Source organism: Amblyomma americanum, chromosome 8, assembly GCF_052857255.1.
Source record: "Amblyomma americanum isolate KBUSLIRL-KWMA chromosome 8, ASM5285725v1, whole genome shotgun sequence".
Taxonomy (NCBI): Eukaryota; Metazoa; Arthropoda; class Arachnida; order Ixodida; family Ixodidae; genus Amblyomma; species Amblyomma americanum.
The window spans coordinates 76,374,964-76,397,551 of record NC_135504.1 but is presented as its reverse complement, the minus strand read 5'-3'; the positions used below and the strand labels follow the sequence as shown (position 1 = coordinate 76,397,551).

General features: G+C 43.5%; 1 protein-coding gene across 1 annotated transcript in view; it reads left to right on the top strand.

The window, feature by feature from the left end:
- Positions 1 to 16,090, top strand: part of LOC144101943 (uncharacterized) — a 220,713-nt gene extending 204,623 nt beyond the window's left edge. Inside the window, exons 7-8 of the mRNA XM_077635187.1 lie at positions 2,475 to 2,901; positions 11,356 to 16,090. Coding sequence (XP_077491313.1) covers positions 2,475 to 2,736 — 262 coding nt within the window. The 3' untranslated portion in view covers positions 2,737 to 2,901; positions 11,356 to 16,090. The remainder of the gene's footprint in view (positions 1 to 2,474; positions 2,902 to 11,355) is intronic.
- Positions 16,091 to 22,588: the final 6,498 nt, after the last annotated feature.

The following is a 22,588-nucleotide window of genomic DNA, read 5'->3' as shown; positions in this document are numbered from 1 at the left end:
TCAGAGAACGATGTCCAAACAAACGAACAGACGTAGACACTGGTGGTACCGCCCACGGCAGGTCGCGGTGCGGATGCTCTTACAGTTGGTCGAAGAAAAGGGGAAAAGATGTTCCTCGAACACTGTCACATTGATGTCATTACAGCTTCTAGGTCAGCACCCCCATGAGCAAGGAATGTCAAGCTCTTTCCCAGCAGGTGGATGAACCACCTTGCACTTCCCTGCATGTTGCCCGAAACGCGGGAATTCTGTCGAAGTCGCAGCCATCTGTCAATTATCATCCTCAGTGTGACTGACGAAAGCATCACTCTGTCAGGCAACCCAAGGGCCGACTCGGTCACGTGGCGCCACAATTGTCGCCGCTGCTTCCGCCACTGCTTCCGTGAACGCCAGTCCAGGCAGCAGCATTTCTTCAGAAGACTCATTCTCCTCCACATGGGTTTTCTAGGAATTCTGGTCGAGGGAGTCCGCATCTTAATCCATGTGGGCTGGAAGGCATGCTGGACGTAACAGTATCAGCTGCAATGCGCAGTGCTTGACGCTGCCTGCACATGGTACCAGCAGGAATGATAGAGGAGACTGGACAGGTGATGCCTACCACATGACCAGCATGGCCAGCAAGGCAACAAACCTCTCAAATCATTGCTGTTAATTGATCCACTGTCAGTGGTGCGGGCAGGGCACTTTTCTTCTTTCTTTTTTTCCACCCTTTCTAATTTGTGTCACGCACAGTAGCTTCACTTTCAACACAGCCCCTGTCTCGCACCCACTGCTCTTCTCCTTCCACTTGGGATGCTTTGCACAGCTGGTGAACACAGAGGCAATGATAGACTTTGTACGTCATTGGCAAATGCTCGGCCGACAGTTACTGGTTCTTTTAACGTTTCCTTTTTATTGCTTTTTGAGTCGACATGTTCTTTCCGGTGCTGCGTTGCGGGGCCAAGTTCTTAAACTTCGAGGTGCGAGTTTACGACGCCTCCTCATTCGCTATAACCGAGCGGTGAGGCCAGATCTCAGCTGATCAATTTATTGAAAACATTTATTGTAAATTACAAAAGTGTTCATGTGAGAGCTGGGTTGGGTCCGTTGGGTTTGGTTTTGACTAACAGAGACTCCCACTGCTCTCGAGAAATGTATGCACGTTTTTTTTAGATTCGGCTACACCTAGTCGGATACATACGGTTGGACAAACCCCCATTTAAATTTTTTGCCATTCCTGGGATTGCTTTTTTTCTAGGTCCTTGTGTTCATTGTGTACGAGGCAAGTTGCCATTGCCCTAATGCATATTTTGACAGTAGCATCACACTCATTTGTAATAAGCGAGCAGTTGTTATATTTCAACTGTAATTTGTGGGCTCAACTGTAATTGTACAAAAACTGAAGCTTGTAGCTTCTGAGAATCATGCTGTTGTTGAAGTTTGCAGTGTGCTTGCAAGATAGCACTTTTTCAGGGAGCTGTCTATTGCCTTCTTTGATACCATTGTTATGCTATCTTAGCTTATCATTTAGGCAACAGCCTGTCTGTCCTGATGTAAAATACCAAGCAAATGGCGTCCTAAAACTTGAAGGTAATCACAAAATATGATGGGCGCTGGTAGGCCGTCACGTGTAGTGTTCCAGTGGTGTTTGCTTGGGGTTGTCGCAGGTACACTCAGGTGCCAATGCTGTGGTATCAAAGTCAGTGGTAAGCTCAAGGGCGTCAGAAACCTGCCAGACCAGTGGAGGATGTAATGAAATGGCAAATAAAAGTTTGTGCACTCTGTCAAGATGGAAGTGTGCAGTCTTCTGAGCAAGCTTTCTAGTAGCTTCGCTCTCATTGCAGCCGTAACGAAGTTAAATGCTGAAGTGCCCTGCCAGACAAGGAGAAAATCAGTGCATGCTGCATGTTTTCAGGCTGCATCATTTCTTGTACTCACTCCATGAACTTCTTTCATGCTCTTTGTGCTACTCTCAAGCACTCTGCCAAGATATATAATTCTTGGGCTATAGAACTCACTTTACTTGGAAATCACTCTTTGTTTCACCTTTCTTCTGACATTTTTCAATTGTTGAGCACACATACTTTCATCTTTGGAATAAACTGCAATGCCTTCAACATGGATATATGTTAAGAGAGCAAAGAAATTAAGTCTAGCTAGCACTCCTCTATTATTGATCATCTTCTGGCAGAGGTGAATTTATAGCGACACTCAAAATGGGGGGGAGGGGGCCATTGGTGTTTCACATGGTTCTCCATAGATAATTTCATGCTTTGGGTGTTTGGGGGGGGGGGGGGGGGGAGGTGCTGGTCGACCCTCAGATGGGACCAGTGCGCTCCCGACTGAGATTGGCTGTCTCCCACTGGGCCACAAGCTGTTACCTGTGACCAGTTGGTTTCCAAGTGGAACCGGTTGATCTCATTTGAAACAGTAGTTATTATAGCAGTTTAATTCCATGCAGCTGAGTTGATTATCATGCACTCTACGTCATGCAGAGTCAGTGGCGGCAGCCTGTCGTCAACCACTTCCAACCGGGACACGCCCAGCCCGCCCCCCGGCAGCTCGTCGCGGGCGCCGGACCCGCACCTGCTGCGCAAGAACCACGACGTGAACACGGTGACCATCGTGCAGACCACGGACACGTCGCAGGTCATCAACCAGGACACCGTGATCGTGTCAGTGTCGGGACACAATGCGCGCACGCTGGTGCTGCCCTCAGGACACTCGGAGGTGCAGGTGACACTCGCGCACGTCTGACACGCGGCCGCCCGGCGCACCTCGCCGCCGCCAATTGACGCCGCCACCCCGTACGCATGTACTGCCGCCAGGCACTGCGGATGCCGGCGACGTGGCGAGGAGCACCGGGGGGATGACGAGCGGAGGCGGAGGCGGCGCCGACCGCGGGACGACGACGGCATGCCGGTGAGTAGTGTGGGGGACACCCTGCACGATGCACGCAACTGCTGGTATATAGCAGTAGCTCCCAGTTTGTTGTTTTCACAGTTTGAGGTAGACGGGCAGAGAGAGCTCTTCTTCCACGATCCGCCGCGGTGGCTGAGTGGTTATGGTGGTCGGCTGCTGACCTGTAAGACACGGTTTCAGTCTTGGCCACGGCGGTCGCATTTCGATGGATGTGAAATGCTATAGGCCTATGTACTGTGTGATGTCAGGTGTGTACACGAAAAATCCCTGGTGGCCGAAATTACCCAGAATCCTCCACTACACAGTGTCTTTCATAGCCTGAACTGCTTTAGGACATTAAACACCATACAACCAAATCAAAACCAATCTTCTTTTTTTGGGTCTTAGTTCATGTGATGCCCATAGTGACAAGTAGGCAGCAGTAGTTGCCTCTCCCTGTGTTGCGTCAGTATACATTTACATTATGGTGTTCTAGTACTTTGGAAAAGATGCAGTAACACCATTTTCTTTAAGAATTCTGACTGTACAGTACAATATAGTACAGTCGCCGACCAATTTTTCGGACTCGAAGGGACCCGAAAAATGGTCCGAATAATCGAACAGTCCGAAAGATCCATGAAGTACAAAAAAAATCGCTTTATGAAGATGAAATCGGCTTAAAAATGTCACTGATTGTACCTTGCGGAAAATTTCTCTTCCTGGCGATGATTTGCGCCTGTATTTGTGCCAAAGTTGTGGTTTCACTGTACACGCTAGACAGGAAGGTCACCGCATTTAGTTGAAATACTTCCCACACTTCTTTGACGGACCCGACGGGGTTATGTTGTCCACAACTCGAGTGTGCACCACACTGCTCGTTAAACACACGCAAAGATAAGGTACTTTTCTTTCAAAGCGGTGGAACCGCTGGACGCAATCATAAAACGGCGAACGGATGTAACTTCGTGAAGACTGAGCACCACTTGGTCGAAACGGTGAATGGCGAACGTATGAGACCCGCTGCGGTGGCTCAGTGGTTAGGGCGCTCTGCTACTGATCCGGAGTACCCGGGTTGGAACCCGACCGCGGTGGCCGCGTTTCAACGCAAAGGCGCCCGTGTGCTGTGCGATGTCAAAGCACGTTAAAGATCCCCAGTAGGTCGAAATTATCCCGGAGCCCTCCATTACGGCGCCTCTTTCTTCCTTTCTTCTCTCAGTCCCTCTTTTATCCCTTCCCGCTGAGATGTGAGATAGCTCCTGCGCAATTTCCTTCCCCCAACAACCAATTTTCAACGTACGGGACAAGCGGTAACTGCCCACGACAACGTCGGCGACTAAAGCAAGTTGATGGCGATGACAATCCGGCTGCCACCTCAAAGTGTCAGAGATCGCAGGAACCCCTACTGGCAACAATGAGGTACTGAAAGTTTGTCAAGCCAAGCCAACTGCAGCGTAAATCCACCGCAATCCAAGATGGTGCCTTTTGCGCCAGCGAAAAGCCGATAAGATGGCAGATTTTGGCCCGCAGGCGACTGAAATTAGTCCGAAAAATCGAACTTTCGGACTTCTGAAGTTCGAAATATCCATTTCGAGTATGTATACGCTTCTATGGGGTGACTAATGGTGCCTCATCGAGGTCCGAAATATCCTACAAGTCCAAATTATTGGAGTCCGAATTACCCGTCGGCTACTGTATTCTGAACATTGTACTGCTGGCGGACGACGGACGAAGAGAGGACAAGACACACAGCGCACTGAACTAACAACTTTAATATCAAAGCAATCCATATGTTTTTATACAGTTACTCATGACAAGATTAACCAGTAATTGTAGGGTGCATGTGCAGTTAAAAAAAAACAGAAAAACAAAAACAGGGGAAGCGCACAAGCAGATTTTTAACCCACTCTACACAGAGCCAAAAATTTGACACAATAGGGATTGGCCCATTCTGGTCAGCCAGGTATCAGGCACACCCCTAAGTGCACTAAAACCAAGAAGTGGCAGTGGAGGGGAGAGGGGGAAAAGGACAGAATACCAACTCTTGGCAAAACGGTATAGTATGCTGGTATTTAGTTTTAACATGTTAATTATTGTCGGATGTCTCAGTTCTCAGTGGAGGGCTTCTAGAATAATTTCAGCCACCTGTGGTTCTTGAATGCTCACTGGCATTGCATAGCACATGGGTGTTTTTGCATATTGCCTCCTTCGAAGGTGCAACCACAGCTGGCATTCAGTCAATGGGATTTGGGGACAATAGGTAAAAGCATGCACTAGCCCTCCATGGTGGTTACAGTTGTCTCACCTTAGTATTTGCGTAGCACTGCTGTGAATTTATTTATCCTGGTTGGTTTGAAACACTATGTTTTTCACACGCAGACTGCTCAGAAATAGTTTTGTAAAAAATTATACAGTTTTGTCGCCTCTGCTGGATGACATTCTCCTAAAAGACGAATCACCTGCTGTATTCGACTGATTGTGAGGAACAAATGTGGATTGTACCAATGCCTTCCACTGGTAGCCTATGAAAAGTTGCACTATCCTGAGTAGCATATCATGTTTGAAATGAAAGTGAGACGTTCTCTCTCAACCAATACAAACAGCTGCTTTTCCATGCATTTTGTGCAGTTATTGAGCAGCACTCGTCGTGAATGGTTATCTTACGAATTTGATCTCATTTATGAGCCCATCACAGAGCTTGCATACAGTTTGGCGGAAGTAAAATGCTTTGCGGGCCACGTTTTGTTGAGAATGCCATGTGTGGGGTGGCGTTCCAATGCTGTTGCTTGTTTGTAGGCATTGCACGTTCTAGCCTGAGCTGCCACTCTTTGTTTCGCGCACTGCCTTGTAACGCTCCTTCGTGTTTCAACAGTAGCAATGTCGAATGTCATTCCGCGAGTTGCAGGACTCACAGCTGCGGTGTCTGATCTGAAATCATTAAAAACGCGGAAAAAAGAATACAGCAGAACCCCTCTATAGTCAAGTCACTCGGACCAGCAAAAATCTTTATCAGGGTCTTTCTATATCAGTAGTACAACAGCTCTGCGTGGCACAGCTCTGAGGATGCTCTCTCGCTGCTTACTAAGCATAGAGTGTTGTTTTATAAAGGAAGCACTCAGAAATACCTTACATCCTGCTTTTATCACCCCTTTATTTGATAATTATTTATTTTCAGTTATCACAATTCATGTTATCACATTTTTTATTTTGTTTACGCCTTGTTTACTGCATTTGCACCAGTACAATGCCGCTAGGAATATAGTTCGGATTTCATTCCATATGAAAACCAAATCTTTGCGTGAATGTGACGTCGTCTTCTGCAGCCTCAGCATAATTTCATAGACAATAAGTTTAGAAATGCGCGCAGCACATGCAAGCGCGGCAAAACCGCTCACTCAGCTGGTGCCTCCGCGCCTAGCTCTGCTTTTTGCCGCAGCTTCCCCATATTTTGCGCTGCGAAATTTTGACCTTTTCTTCCTTTCTGTACTATCACTGCATTTTTGCTGTCTTTCCTTTCTCAGCGACCCGTGCTTTGCTTTTCTTTCCATGCGCGCCGCGCGCTTTGCCTCATGGCCCCGAAGACTTCCAGAAGTTGGCTTCTCCGTACAGCTTTCGATTATGGTGCTTAAGCTATCTCAAAATTTGTCTCCGAAAAAAAAAAAGTCTTTACTATAACCGAAAAAAAGAAATGTACAGTCATGTATATGGAAAGCAAAATGGGACCGCAGTCTCACTTCACTACATCTGAGTTTACTATAGCGGGATTCTACTGTGCCTGCTGCAGTCTCCAGCTTGAAGCTTGATAAAATCATTTTTGCATTTTGTGTAGGTTCGTGCAACTCATAGCTTGCTCATCATGGATGGAAATATTTTAAACCTTTTCAAATTTGTGCATATCAGGGCTTGTTCAAGGAAATAACACCATTGTAAAGACAGCTTTTGAGTTCTGTATTTATTTTTCGTTTTTGCATGATAGCAATCATTTGAACATGTGAACTTGCCTGCTCAAAAAGTGGAGGTTTCATTACAAGTGCAATTTTTTTTCATGCTGTAAGAGGTGAAATTATGCTTCAAGATGCACTTTTTTTGCTACAAAATCTGTAACAGCTGCTACACATGCCATTTTTCCTCTTACGAAACCTGGAATTAGCACTACAAAGTGAGATTTCTCCTGCTGCAGAAGCTGCTACAAGCCTGTTGTCAGTTCCACCACAGCTGTTGGTAAAGCACACACTTGTCATTTCGTTCTGTAGCAGTGCGTGGTGTGGCCCTCACAGGCACACCTTGTGGCAGCTGGGGGCAACAGTGAGGAGTCATGGAATTGGTAGGCAGGGCATTGTTCCTGCAGGCGGAAGTAGAATTTGGGCCCAGGGAAACTGCAAAGCCTAAATATTGTACGTTTCATACTGTAGCAGGTTTAGGAAAAGGCATTTCAGGATGACTGTGGTGATTTCAAGCCATATATGTGTCACGCCTTTATGTCCATGCAACTACCTTGAGCAGAATGTCAGCATAACAGACAATATGCGAAAGGCTTGGAGTCTGGCAACACTGCGCCTATAGCTTCTGGTTGCCGTCTTGTTCGATTGAGCAGGTGCATTGTTTTCTAGCATGCTTTCTTTGCTATTGGTGACGCTGTCATGAATCTCAAGACTAGAATTTCAGAATCCAAGCCCCAGCTGCTGCGTTGCTTATACCACTGATATTTTACCAAATGCAGGTCCTTTCTTGTTAGTTAGTCAGCTCCAGCATGCTTTTACCGTGTCCTCTGCTTGCCAAGCAGAGGATGCGGCAAGATGCTTGGCATGGCAAGGTGGCAAGAATGGCACCGAGTAGTGCATAGAAAAGCAGAACTCTATGTTGTTGTCGTTTTAATGCGTGCATTTAGGCATCGGTTTAAGATTCGTGCTCCATCATTGCTCTTTTATTGTCAAGTTAGCGGAAATTTGCCTCGTGCAAGCATGCGTTGGCCTGGAGCAACATCTATGGCGCTGTAAACATGCGGTCCAGCGTTAGCAGCTGCCTGCACAGCAGTGTAGTCACGCGAGACACAAGGCCAGCTGCGAAATGTCATTTCTTTAGCTGTAATGTGCAGTGCGCATCCACACTTTTCAAGATCATTGTTACAGAGCCCGGTGCCATTAACCCTGTTCTCTGCCAGCTGTGGCCATTGTATCCCCGCAAACTTCTTAATCTCATCCACCCACCTAACTGTCTGCCACCCAATGCTACGCTTGTAGAGCTGCCACAATCGCTGAGTGGTTATGGCGCTCGGCTGCTGGCCTGAAAGACGCGGGTTGAATCCTTGCCGCGGCGGTCGAATTTCGATGGAGGCGAAATTCTAGAGGCCCGTGTACTGTGCGATGTCAGTGCACGTTAAAGAACCCCAGGTGGTCAAAATCTCCGGAGCCATTCACTACGGTGTCCCTCATAGCCCGAGTCGCTTTGGGACGTTGAACCCCGATAAGCCATAAACCAAACCATGCTACGCTTGTCTTCTCTTGGAATCCAGTCCGTTACCCTTAAGGACCAGCAGTTGTCTTGCCTTCGCAGTACATGCCCCACCCAAGCCCATTTCTTACTCTTGATTTCGACTAGGATGTCATTAACACGCGTTTGTTCCCTCACCCACTCTGCCCTCTTCCTGTCTCTTAACGTTACACCTATAATTTTCGTTTGCATAGCTTGCCGCATTGTCTTTAACTGAAGTTGAACCCTTTCGTTATCCTCTATGTCTCTGCCCCATAGGGGTGTAATGTGTATAGCATCTGTTACATCACAAGGTAGCATTAATACGCATAACGTGCAGGTGATCACACAACATTAGTGAAATACACTGCCTTGCATTCTGAGTGTGAATTCACTGAGGTATTTTCTGAGATGACATTTCAGAACTATAATAGCACTGCTGGAATTTTGTACTTGTATGAGGCCTGAAAACTAAACATTTCGACTGAATTGCCTGTCTGGTTGGGTTTGATAACTTGTAATTAGGGGTTCAGACTTTTCGGTTTAAACTGAAAAAAAAAAAAAAAATAAAACTGATAAAAGTACGCCGACTTCACTTTTCGAAATTTGGTTTTAACCAGAAAAGGTCAGTGTTTTTAGCTTGCATGGCATAGCTAATTGGCTCCTGAATGCAAGTTGCGCTCACTTAAAGTTGAAAATGAACTAAGTAGGGAAGTCAGGGCCATGATACGACGATGGTATTGCAAAATAAATAGCGCAGGTGTGCGATTTGAGCTATTTCTCTGCTAGGTGACACGTCTCTACAGATCGGAAAGCATCATCTTTTCACCTTCTCCTGACTAAACACTGTTGCTTCACTATCATCACCCGCTTAGAGCAGTTATTCGCTGTCGGTTTATTAGGTTAATTAAACTCACGTAGGACATCGACATGAAACTGCGAGTGGACATAACGAAGTAGTATGTTTTGGCTACCATGACGGTTGAGCGGTAGTTCCATCACTGCCATAAACATGTAGACCACATGATGCTCCGCTGTCGTGCTCAATGCAGAGTGACAAGCCAACGATAGTATGTCAAACTAGTTTTTAGAAGTAAACTTCCACTTCCATTTTTGTCTACCAGCTAACTCATTTAACTTGAGTTTGAGTTACTCTTTTAATGAGGGTAGCAATGTTTCCTAGAAGCACAGCTTCGAATATTACCATTTGCACGTTAATTACTGTTAAATAAATTGTGCAGGATGAAAAAAATGCCGAGATAGACTTTAAGTCACTTTTGACCGCATAGAATTGCTACATTAAGTGACCGAAAAAAGTCAATATTTCATTTGTCGAAAATAATATTCACCGAAAAAAAACAAACTGAAAGTAGCATCCTGAAATAAAAACCAAGAAAAATGTGCCTAATTTTCAAAAAATAAAAACCGAAAAGTCGAACCTCTACTTATAGTAAGCTATGACACGTCCCCAACGAAAACTTTTCTTCTTTGAAAACCCAACATTTCGAAACCTTCAGGAATGGCTGGGGCAGTGACTAGTGTCACTACATGGTTGGGTAGCAAGTGGCCGAAAGAAGGAATGACGAAGGGTGCGGGAGAGGGCTGGGATGTTGACACTGGCCGCTCAGGCCGTGACTCACAATGCCGGGCTGTGCAGTGATGGTTGCTTGTACCTTTTCTGCAGAGCGAAGTTCCTGCGTGTATATACAGCGGACAGGTTTCCCTTTGTGCAGTTGACGTTGCTTAGGGTCACTTGAATGTGCCAAGATTCGAGTAAGAGCCTTTAGAACTAAAAAGTTTTAGTTGGAGATGTGTCATAATTTATTATAATTTATGAGGCTTGCACTAAATTTATATGACAGTTGTTGTGCGGAACTTTCACATGAAATAGGAACTCTCTCAAAAACTGGTTGTTTTTAGGTTAAAGCAAAACATTGGTGGGAGATGGCAAAAGGAAGAAAGCGGTGTATTTTGTGCCCCTATTGTTTGTCTGTGTTGCACCATATTACAATATGTTTTTTGGTAGCAGAGCATTTCATGCAGTATTTTTGTCATCGTCAAGCATATCTGGCCTAATGCACTTGAGAATGTGTTAGCGACGGTGGTGATTTTTGCAGCTCTTCGCTGTTTTGCAGTACTGAGATATTGGAACATTTTAGTTCGCTTTTCAGTTGCCTAATGCAGATGAAATCGACGTACTTAATGTCATTTTGCAGCACCAGAGATTTTGGCAGACGTCTTTTGGTTCTGAAACATTAATTCTTGCCTCCCATTTGAAGGTTTACCGCAATTTTGAAAACAGCATCTCTTTGCAAATGCTGTGACTGCCCCATATTTAGCAGTGCTTTGTTCTGCAGCCTTTTTATATGGCTATGTCCTGTCAGCAAAACATGTCAGCAAAATGTGTCAGCAAAATTTGTCAGCACGAATGCGTCGTCCTATATATGGATGAATGTGAAAATGTTTAATGGTGTTGAATAATATATTAATGAGTGTGCAATATGCAGTTGTGAAATTGGTCAATTGTAATTAGATAATTGCTTAAATTGATTTAAATGTTTGTTTGAAGCGTCGTTTTGAATGAATGTGTGGGTGAAAAAAATACTTAGTGTGCAAAAAATATGCTGTGGGTAAATTTACAACAAAAATGCAATTTATAATTAATTAATTAACATAACTTAATTTGTGTAGTTGTCAAGGTGGTGGACAGACAAGTTGCAGTGCATGAGGTAACAAAAATAAAACTGCAATTAATTATCTAATTAATTAATGTAACTGGATTAATGCAGTTGTCAAGTCCGGCAATAACTTGCGACAGGGGTTTGTACCGATAACATAAGCACCTTCACTTGCATGCTTTAAGGCGCAATTGAGGAGTCCACCGAGATGTCAAAACTAGTCTGAGAGCTACTGCGTCCTTTCCTTTCCTCAAAACAGAATTTTTTGGAGTGGTAATTTTGTTTCCACTTGTACTGTTATCACAAACACTGCCTTGCATTATTTTTGCAGGTATGCCATGACCTTCTGCAGTCTCCTGGCTACTCCTTGTGGAGACTGCACGAACAGGGCATCTAGGACTGTCACCAAGCTCTCTCTTTTCTTCTGCGCCAGTCAACCTTTGAGCATCCAGATTCCTGAGCTGACAGCCGTGTGAATATGTGCATAGGGACAGTCAAGATGGGCAGACTTTATGCTGCAGGAAGTGGACTGCAGTTGATGTGCGGTGGAATGGCATTCACTGCACATTGTGTTGGATGTGTCTGTGTGTGTATAGAACATGCTTATGAATTTTGAATGTGTGCAAGGTTGTAGATATGCACAGTGCATCAGTGTCTACCATATGAGTGTTTGCTTGTTGTTTCATGTTGCTCATGCAGGGCTGGACAAGGCAATTGGTGACTGATGCATCGTTCAAGCCTTCCATATCTTCAGCAATGAAATTCTTAGTTTGGTCAACTGGGAAGTCATGGTCAGAGAGCGCAGTGTTCAGTTGAACATTATCTTATGGTTTAGAATCGTTAGTGATATATTCACGCTTATGCGTACAGGCCTCTTGTTTATGTGGAGAGGTCTAATTGTAGATTTTGTGCTCTGAACTTGCAGCATTGATACTGCTGTTTATAGTGTATCGAACTGGCATGTGCCAACTATGCAGTGTTCCTCTTTTGCTTGCATATGATGGTCATGCACATTTCATAACAAAAGTTACATTACAATGGGTTCTTAATTAGTACAGCTGGTTTCTGCAGCATGAATAATTTGTAAATGCACCGGTGGGCATTTAGTGTTTCTTGGCAAGAAAGGTTTTCTGCAGTAGCAGAAATGTGTAGTCTGCAGTTTTATTGATTGTGTCCTTGTAAAACATAGGTCTTGCACCAAGACTTTATCGTCACATTGTTTACAAAATTTGCTGCAATGATTATCAAGTCATAAATCTTTAGATCAGTAGCTCCTTGTTGGATGTATGATGCAGTATTATGTACCCATGCTCCTACACTTTGTTGTATTGGTTCACCGCTGCGACAGTGGCAGCATGTTCAAGGCTTAATTTTTTGGAGTGTTACCACATTTACTCGAATCCAAGCTGATGTTTTTTACAACAGCCCCCAATCCAAAACTTATGTCAGCTTAGATTCATGGTTGGGGCCCATCAACACCATCAGTGCAACATCTTCTGCTATAGTAAAAGTTCCATTTTCAGGGCATTGGAGAGGCTATTCTGCTTTGAAAATTGTAGTAGCAGCATTGAAAGGCACAGGCTCATGAAAACTACTCACATGGCCAAGTGCAGTTGAACTTCGTTACAGTAAACAGGTAAAAACTCATAAAATAGTTTAATACTAGCCCAAATTCACGGTATAAAATTAAAAGTGCATGCAAGCACAGTGCAATTTAGTCAGTGAAGGGGCAGCAACTAAGGCTATTCTTACTAGGGCAACTGGGAGATCTTTTCCGAAGCTTTAGCACTGTTTCGAAGGTGTTCGCACCGATTCCAAAGGCCGCAGAAAACCGAGCATCTGTTCAGTTCGCTTCCCCACACATCAGCTGCAAGCAACGGTGCCAAGCCAAACACCAGCTAAGGTGGCTCCCTGTCATTAAAGCTGTGTCGCATGAAAAACGGTGCATTGAAGAGGAAGCTAACACCATTTTCACCACACCCGTGGCAGCCGACATGAGTGCAGGACGGTTACTACAACACTGCTACTGTCCACGCCGATGCTTGTGGGCCACTGACGTGGGGTGCGAGAGGCGTGGCTGATCGCTGACTACTAATCCTCCACACCGCTGGAGAGTGCAAGATAAAAGCATGGACTTTGATTGTGAACACTTGCTGCAAGACCATCAGTTACTTGTGTAGTTTGGTGAAACCGGTCGCCTGCTGTCAGAGCTAGTGGGCACTGCTTGACACTGGAGAGTTCGATATATCGGCTTCATGGCAAACTGCATTCAATATAATAAGTATAAATTGCATGTGTTTGTTAAAAATGTTTAGGAAGAGCTTAATATTACCAATAATTGATAATATTGTTATATCCAGGTTCTACTTATCGAGTGCAGCCTAGATTCGAGTAAATACAGTGAACATTTTTTCATAAGGTAAATAGTTAAAAAACTAATTTAGCTGTGTCTGCAGTGCAACTGTATACATGCCACACTTTCTTCTACAGTGTTGAGTTGTGCATATCATTTCTTGGGAGCAATGTGTGAAGTTTCGTTTGCAAGAACCATGTGCTCTCTTCAGTGCACTGTCTCGTGCAGTCTGGTTTTCTCCCTCAAAGTATGGACTGTTGATGCTTTCTGGTGATAGACTTCACTGCTGCATCAGGTGCTCTTCTACTGTTTGCTGCCTGTTCCCGACACTGTTAATTCCTCTTCTAAGCAGCACTTTGTTTTATTAAGTGCTAAAAATAAAACTAGAAAAAACTATGAACATTTAGTGAAAAACTTAAGGCAGCATCATGCACATGAATCTTTAATTGTAGCCTCACTTGTAATATACTATTAGCAGTGAGCTTGAGCACTGATGCATCTGTTCACAAAGCCATTGCGTACTTTATGCTCAACCTTTTGTTTCATATAAACATTTGCACTATAACTTCTCAGTGATGGCCCTGTGACCTTTGTTTTTTTTTTAATTCTTTCTGAGCCTATTTGCGCTGTTATGTTAAAAGCAGGCCTGAAAAACTAATAACCTATGATGCTGTGTTTTTTTGTGACCAAATGTTTTTTTTTTCCAATGCCTTATCTCATAGCAGAGAGGTGTAACATCATTGATTAAGAAAATTTGCTCTTGCAATATTTTATTCTTCCACTTCAGGTCAGGAGCACCATGCTTGATTTGCCACTCTTAGTATATTTGTCTGTAACGGCAAAAAAAGAAAAAAGGAGTCGACACACAAGGATTTGAACTTGAGGGAAAAGGAAAATTTGTTCATATTATGAGGAATTTGATTTAAGGTGAGCCTTTTTGACACACGCGATGCTGATTGGGAGCAAGGCATCAATTAGAAGAAATTAAGAGAGTTCAAATTAACAGGGCTGCACTCTAGTTCCAAATTACTTCTTTCAAGAGTTGAGTGAATTTCCAATCGCCATTTATTTTTGCACTCTGATAATTAATTTCACCCACCTATGTCAGTAATTTTCATGCTTTTGTAAAGCATCTTCTGGTGCCATAGTGGTAACAGTACTTGCGCTCACTTAGTTCCTAGTGCCATCACCAATATTTTGTCCCGTGCTGAGACATTTTTCACTCAAGCTAAAGATAAGTGCTTCTGGGCCTTTCGATAGTTTACTAAGCAGTTCTCATTTTTTTTTTTTGTTGTGGGTAAAAGTTTAAGAGCAGCTTCCACCTGGAGATGGCACCGGAGCTGCCCTGTGGCCGCCAGACATTCCAGCAAATTGTTGATGTGAGCGCATCATAAACTGGAAAAATAAAATGCATAAACAGATGCGCAATAGCTTTAAATTATATTGGGTTGTTGCTACACTTTTCGTTCAAGTTGCAGGGGCAGTCATGTCGAAGAAGTGTATTTCAGCAGAAAGTGCACTAAAAGTATTGCTCAATGCACCAGACACCCAGTCATGCTCACTATAGTCTGGACGAGTACTGCAGCCGTGTCAGTGCTTCTGTATGTGAAACACAAATTGGGCACTCATTTATATTAAAAAAAAAAGCAACATTCAGCTTCAGTAATCAGTATGGTGCATATAAAGATGTTAAAATGACCATTCACAACATTGGACTTCACACAGGAAATATAGGGGTTGCACTTTTTGATTTAAACAAAAAAAAAAAAATCCGCAATTTACTTTGTTTAATAGAATGCAACGTAGGTGTGCTAGCACAATATGCATGTACTCTTCGCATAGGTTACTAATGACGGGTTTTCAGAAAATGTAAGCGGTAGCTGCATTTCCCTCTCTCTACATTGCCACCTGCCAACCGTGGTAGTTGGAGGCTTCACCACCAGACTGGACGACTTCTTTGCTGGCGAGGCATCCAGTGCTAGTACAGTAAAAATACTAATAAAGGTACGCTAAATTCATTTTTTGAAATTCGGCTCCAACCAAAAAGGAAAGCACCCTTGACATGCTAGCTGGCTATTGGGTAGGAGTTTCACTCAGTCAAAGGATAAAATTAGCAAAATATACAAGCCAGGGGAACTCTGAGACTCTGTTACTGCTGTAGTAATTAGTGCAGATGTGGGTTTTTCACGCATTGCTCTGCTGCATTACACACATCTGCAGACCAGAAGGCGATTTCTCGCCAAATGCTGCCTGCTAGCATAGCCGTTTTTTCATTGTCATCAAGCGCTTAGGGCATTACTTGGTTAAGTACACTTCTATCAGATATAAGAGCACTGATGGCATAGCATGCATAAGTGTCACCAAAAAGTATGTTCCGACTACCACGGTGGTTCAGTGGCAATTCGATCGCTGCTGTCAATGTGCAGACCGTGTGTTGCCTAGCTCTCTCGCTCAACCTAAATATGGCGTGAGAATCCAGTTTTTCCACTTCTATTTTTGTCTGAAAAATTCCAGAGTTTACCTTTCACAAACTTTCTTTAATGGCAGTTGCATTTTCTTCTCGAAGCACAGCTTTAAGTGTGACAGTTCATGCTTTAATTACTGGTAAACAAACTGCACATGCTGACAAGACAGAATAAACTCTCCTTTGATCACACAGGAATATTACGTTGTATCATCGAAATAAACTGGTAATTTACCTGTAAAATACATCAAAAAAGCAAAAATTGTGTTCTGAACTAAAAACCGAAAAGTCCAACCCCTAGAAATAGGTTTACAAAGGCAAGTGGTAGGGAAGACAATGTGCTTAGTTTAGTGTAGAACTTCAGTAGATTGTTGCTCTGATCATAATACCTAAATGGAAGGTAGAAGATTTAAACATATGCTTGATGTTTTCTAAGCAGGTGTGGCACATTCAAGGTGAGGCCTTTTGAGATTCATTCGTGTGGTCATTCCAGCACGGTCGCACGACCTGTTTCTAAGACTCGGTGACTGTTATACTGTGTTCTGCAACTCACCTTTCTGACCTTCTTTCTCCTGCCCAGAATATTTCACGACTTGTACAGTCCTGCCTGGCTGTTGGAAAATAACTTGCTTTGCATATAATGTCACTCTCTAGCAGCTAGTCATTACAGCAAGGTTGAGGACAAGTCTTGATTGTCTGCAGCACTGCATACACTAAGCTAATTGTGCAACAACAGGAAGCCTTTCTGGAAGAATTTTGCTTGTAACCATCACTAGGGTACTGACATGCAATATATTGGAGGTCTCTATAATTTTGATATATGGTACTTTGCGTCTGTTATATAAAAACCATGTAGGCTGCGTCCCTGAAACTATTCACTACTACAAAATGGTCTTACAGTCCAGTGGAATATGTCACATATTAAGATTGGTTACTGAGCAATTGTATGTGGTTTACCAATGATATCATGACATCTCTTCAAGCCATATCATGTTCCTGCATTGCCTCTGTGTAATAAGTTCCTTCGTAGTGAGGCAAAATTAGCTTTTCTGATTTGCGATCAGCTTTCTGTCATAAACATCACATTTAGAGAAATGACTGTATTGGCGAAAGCCTCACTTGGCAGTGGAGGCAAGGCTACAGGGGCGGAGCATCCAAAACTGTGTCATTCCACCGAATAGATTGGCCCAGTGGTGGTGCGCCTAGCTGCCCGGCGCATTGCTCTCTCTCCATGGTAACTTCATTCCACTGGTAGTGCAGCTGGCACCACCTATGGAAGCTTTTTGTATCTATGTGCCCAACAAATTCTTTGTAATCGAGAAAAATTTTCTCTTGACTTTTAGCATTGAAAGTTGGCAGTTGTGTTACAAACATGCCGTAAATAACGAATGTTGACTATACGCTATGTTTTCAGAGAAAACTAATGACTGCAAGCAGGGACTCTATTCTGCAGCTTACAAGAGGTGTGTTTCAGCTTCATAGAGTCCACTCCATTACCAGAAAAATGTTGTTGCAGAGTTTCAATCTATGTACTGGGCCTTATTTCCTTTCCTGGACATTGGTATCCAGACATTTCTTTGTCTTCAGCCTATGCGGTGATGCAACATTTGAAATATAGGTCAGCATTGCAGTGTTGCCGGGAGGTTATGGTCCGACATTGACATCTATGCCACAGAAGGGGATAAAGAATCCTCTGCAAACTATGGGAGCTGCGGTATTGTGGGAGAAGAAAGCATTTTTGTCAATAAGGAAATACCCTGCAGAAGCGGCAAATTGAGGGGCCCACAAGGCGTCAAACATTGGAGTGAATGTGTCCATTTGTGTCATTGTAAAGAAAGCCGTGTATCATTGAAATGCTGTTTTCTTGTGAATACAAGATTATATATATATATATATATATATATATATATATATATATATATATATATATATATATATATATATATATATATATATATATATATATATATATATATATATATATATATATATATATATATACACATACACATATAAATACATATATATTTTACTGTACTATACAGCTGTTCTATCACAACGGATGATATTGTGGCCGTCTTAAATGCTGGAACGCCGAAATAAAAGGTTTGAACAAATTTGTGCCATTTCCTTAGTGCTTGGACTTGCCCACACAGTTTTCCGTTTTGCTATCTGCCGAATCTATCATCATCAGCTGACCACACCCACTGCAGGGCAAAGGCCTCTCCCATGTCTCTCAGTAATTTGAGAGCTGTGGTCACTGTATCCCCGCAAGCTTGATAATCTCATCCGCCCATCTAACTTTCTGCTGCCCCCTGCTACGCTTGCCTTCTCTTGGAATTCGCTCCGTTACCTTTAAGGACCAATGGTTATCTTGCCTTTGCATTACATGCCCTGCCCAAGCCCATTTCTTTCTCTTCATTTCGACTAGGATGTCATTACCCCACGTTTGTTCCCTCACCCACTCTGTCTGCTTCCGGTTTCTTAACGTTACACCTATCATTTTTCTTTCCATAGCTTGCTGTGTTGTCCTTAACTTCAGCCAAACCCTATTCGTTAGTCTCCGCGTTTCTGGCCCATAGGTGAGTACTGGTAAGATACAGGTTTGGTTTGGTTTATGGGGGTTTAAAGTCCCAAAGCGACTCAGGCTATGAGAGAGGCCGTAGTGAAGGGCTCCGGGAATTTCGACCGCCTGGGGTTCTTCAACGTGCACTGACATCGCACAGTACACGGGCCTCTAGAATTTCGCCTCCATCGAAATTCGACCACCGTGGCCGGGATCGAACCCGTGTGTTTCGGGTCAGCAGCCGAGCGACATAACCACTCGGCCACCGCCGCGGTCGGTAAGATACAGCTGTTGTACACTTTTCTCTTGAGGGATATTGGTAAACTGTCATTCATGATCCGAGAGAACCAGCCATATGTGCTCCACCCCATTTTTATTTTTCTAGCTAGTTTCCTCTTGTGATCCGGATCAGCAGTTACTACCTGCCCAAAGCACTTCCAGCACCTCACTACCAATTGTGAACTGCTGTTCCCTTGTGGGACTGTTGAACATTACTTTGGTTGCCTGCATGTTAATTTCAAAGCGAAAAGCTTCACTACGCCAGCTTTTCGAGTCGTCAACGGTTCCGCAAGTTTGACCTTGAATGTAGCTAGAGGTCAAACCATGAGTATAACTGGTGGTATTCAGGTTCGACACATGATGGATGGATCAACAAGGCTGAACCCTTTAAATCGGGCGGTGGCTCAAACCACCTAGCCATGACTCGTAAAATTTTACTCTTGTCTTGATTTTAACTACCAATCAGATAACCTTTGCTTGGTTATTTCTACCCGCTTAAAATCTATTTTTCCTTCACTGTCTTTAAATCCCAATGCTTTGAATAAATCAGCCCCGCTGCTTTCCACTGTAGGGTGAAGCCCTTTACAGAAAAGTATCAAGTGTTCAGCATTTTCCTCCTCCTCTCCGCACGCAACGCACAACGTGTCTATCTCGTGGTACCTGACTCTATATATCTTAGTCCGCAAAACTCCTGTCCTGGCCTTGAACAACAAAGAGCTTCCCCAACAATTATCATAGACATTTTCGTTGGCAATTTCCTGCTTAAAGATCCTGCATGTTCCCAGTGCCGATTTAGTCAGCATCTCTGTTGTCCACAGAGCTCTGTTTTTTTTAACCTTTTTTTTAACCGATAATTGCTGATTTGCCCCCTTACTGCTGTCCAGATATTTGCTTGTCAATTTTCTAGTTCGCTCTCTCCACTTCGTGTCAACATTCCTTATGCACAGGTATCGGAAAACTTTCCTGGCTTTTCCCTAATTTTTTTTCAATTGCTCCTGAAATGCTATCTTACTGCTAGCTTCTCTGCTCTCGAATGATGCCCATCCCATATCACCCTGTACCCCCTGATTAGGACTGTTGCCATGTGCTCCCAAAGGTAGCCTTCCTATGCCGTGTTGTTTGATTTCTAACCTTGCCTGAACATCTGGTCTCATGCACAGGACCGCATTGCCGAATGTCAGGCTAGGAACCATCACCCCTTTCCAGATCCCTCTTACCACTTCATACCTATGGCAATTCCACAGTGCCCTATTTTTCATGACAGCTGTATTCCTACTAGCTTTATTCATTACATATTTTTCGTGCTCTGTCAAATACTCCGCACCCTTATTTATCCACACCCCAAGACACCTGTTTTCATCCACTACTTCTAGCGTGAACTCCTGTATTCTATTCTCGCCGCCCTCTTCATTAAATATCATGACTGCAGATTTTTCCTTACTAAACTTGAAACCTAGTCTATCTCCCTCTGTACCACAGATTACTATCAACTTCTGCAAATATTCCTTATTGTCAGCCATTAGCACTATATCATCTGTGTACATTAGTCCCGGTAATGACTGTTCAATCCATTCACCTTGTTTGAAAAAAGAAATATTGAAGCCCAGTCCACTCCTCTTTAGTTTGGTCTCTAACCCTTGTAGGTGCAACATGAACAAAGAAGGAGGCGGAGGACATCTTCGACTAAGCTGCCGCTATATTTCTATAAGCCCTGATAGATTCTTTTTCCCATTTTATAAGCACTCTGTTACCGTCATACATATTAAAAAAAATTAATCCCTCCATCTTCCAATGTGCCCAGTACGTCCCACAGTTCCTATTGAATAAAGTTGTCGTAGGCTCCCCTGATATCCAGAAATGCTAGCCATAGGGGCCTGTGTTCCTTTTCAGCAATCTCTATACACTGCGTCAATGAAAACAGATTGTCCTCCAACCTCCTTTTTTTCTGGAAGCCATTTTGTAGCACCCCCTCATTCTCCACCCAAGCCTTCAGTCTATCCTTTATAATCTGCATCACCACCCTGTACACCACAGATGTCACTGTTATGGGATGGTAGTTACTTAAGTCAGCTTTGTCCCCTTTCCCTTATATATCATGTTCATTGTGCTTAATCGCCATCCATCGAGGATTTTCCCATCCACTATCATTTTGTTCACTACCTCTTTTAATGTTTGCTTGGATTTTGGTCCTAGCTTCTTTATTAACGTTTCGGAATACCATCTGGTCCTGCTGACGTGCCACAAGGAACCTTCTTTTCTGCCCTTTCCCACTCTCTTTGCCCAAGAGAAGCAATTGCAGTAACTGGTCTATCCTCCTTCGATAAGATATCTGCAACATTTCTTTCTTTAAATTTTTCTCTCATCCTTGTTCCTATGTGTTTTATCGCTTCGTCCCCTTCTGTCCGAATACCCTGGTCTGTAAAAATAAACCTTTGTTGTAGCCTAGTCTTATTACTCATGGAGTTCAGATGTTTACAAAATTTCTGAGCTGCTTTTCTATCCTTTTTATTTACTTTTGACTTCCACTGGGCACCCTTTCTTCTAATTTTCTCATTGATAAAATAGGATGCTTCCCTTCTACACTTTATGAAGGTATCCCATTTTCTGACTACTTCACCTTCTGGATCTCCCCTCTTCTTGGAATACCTGTGTTCCCTGGACGCTTCCTGACGTTTCTCTAGTGTCTTCTTGACCTCCTCATCCCATCAACTCTTGGGTGTGCATCTTCTTTTCCCTTTTGGCTTCACTCGCTCCTTAGCTAGCTTTACCTCAAGTAATCGAGGTAATTTCGTATAAGTCCATTCTGTTTGATTATCCTCGAAAATTATTCTTAATTTGTTTGGCTGCTACTCCCAGTTGCTTTTCTGAGTGAAAATTACCCTCTGAGTGCTTATCTCGCTTCAGTCCTACATTGGTTTCTCTTCTGAAACTCAACTGATACGTTTGTGGTCACTACCTAGACTTTTGGAACCATGTTCATCGTGCTAATTACACCTAATCTATTATACATCCTATGTGACTTAAGTGCATAATCTATCGTCCAGTGCACACTCCCATGTTATGAGCCCTTCACACTTCTCAGTACTGTTGCATACAACTAAATCAGGCCTGTCACACATATCCAGCAGCATGCTTCCTGTGGAATCTGTGTACCCATCCAGGCCTTCTATGGGTGCATTCATGTCGCCTAATATGATTATCTCACCCTGTCCTCCTAGCTCATCAATGTCGCTTGCAATACATTCCAACATTTTCCTGTTTTCCTCTTTTGCATTAGCTCCTGTCCACAGGTATACAAAGCCAAGGAGTGTTTGTTCCCCTGCCACTTTTCCTTTTAGCCATAAATGTTCCTTGAATCCAAGTTTAACCCTTTGCAGATTCATACTTTTATGAATGAATGCCCCAATTCTACGCCCCTTTCTGCTGCCCTCTATTCTGTTGCAATGTTCCCATGTGTAGTCTGGGTTACAGGGTGGTTGCTCCATGTCTCTAAGATGTGTTTCCACTAAACCATATACCATTAATTCCTCCTTCCTTAACTGTTCTTCTATTTCCTCCCATTTCAGTCTATTCCTGCCACATTGCATGTTAATAAAACATGAATTAATTTGGCCCTGGCGTTTTTGTCTATTTCTTCTCCTATGGCTCCTTCGTCCCTTTGATCTTGCTTCTTTCTTCTCTACACTGGTTCCCTCAGAGCTCTGGGTCCCCCCAAAAAATCTGTTGCCTGGCGACCTATCCTACTACCCGCCCTCTTGCCAGTGGCACCACCGTAGTGAATGCCATCCTGAGCAAGAAGGTGGGGCCTCGCCTCGTACACTTCCCTGTTAACTTCCATTACCCCGTATCATAGTCGTCGACTCATTAACCTAATTACACGGTTAGCCTCAACGATCATCCTT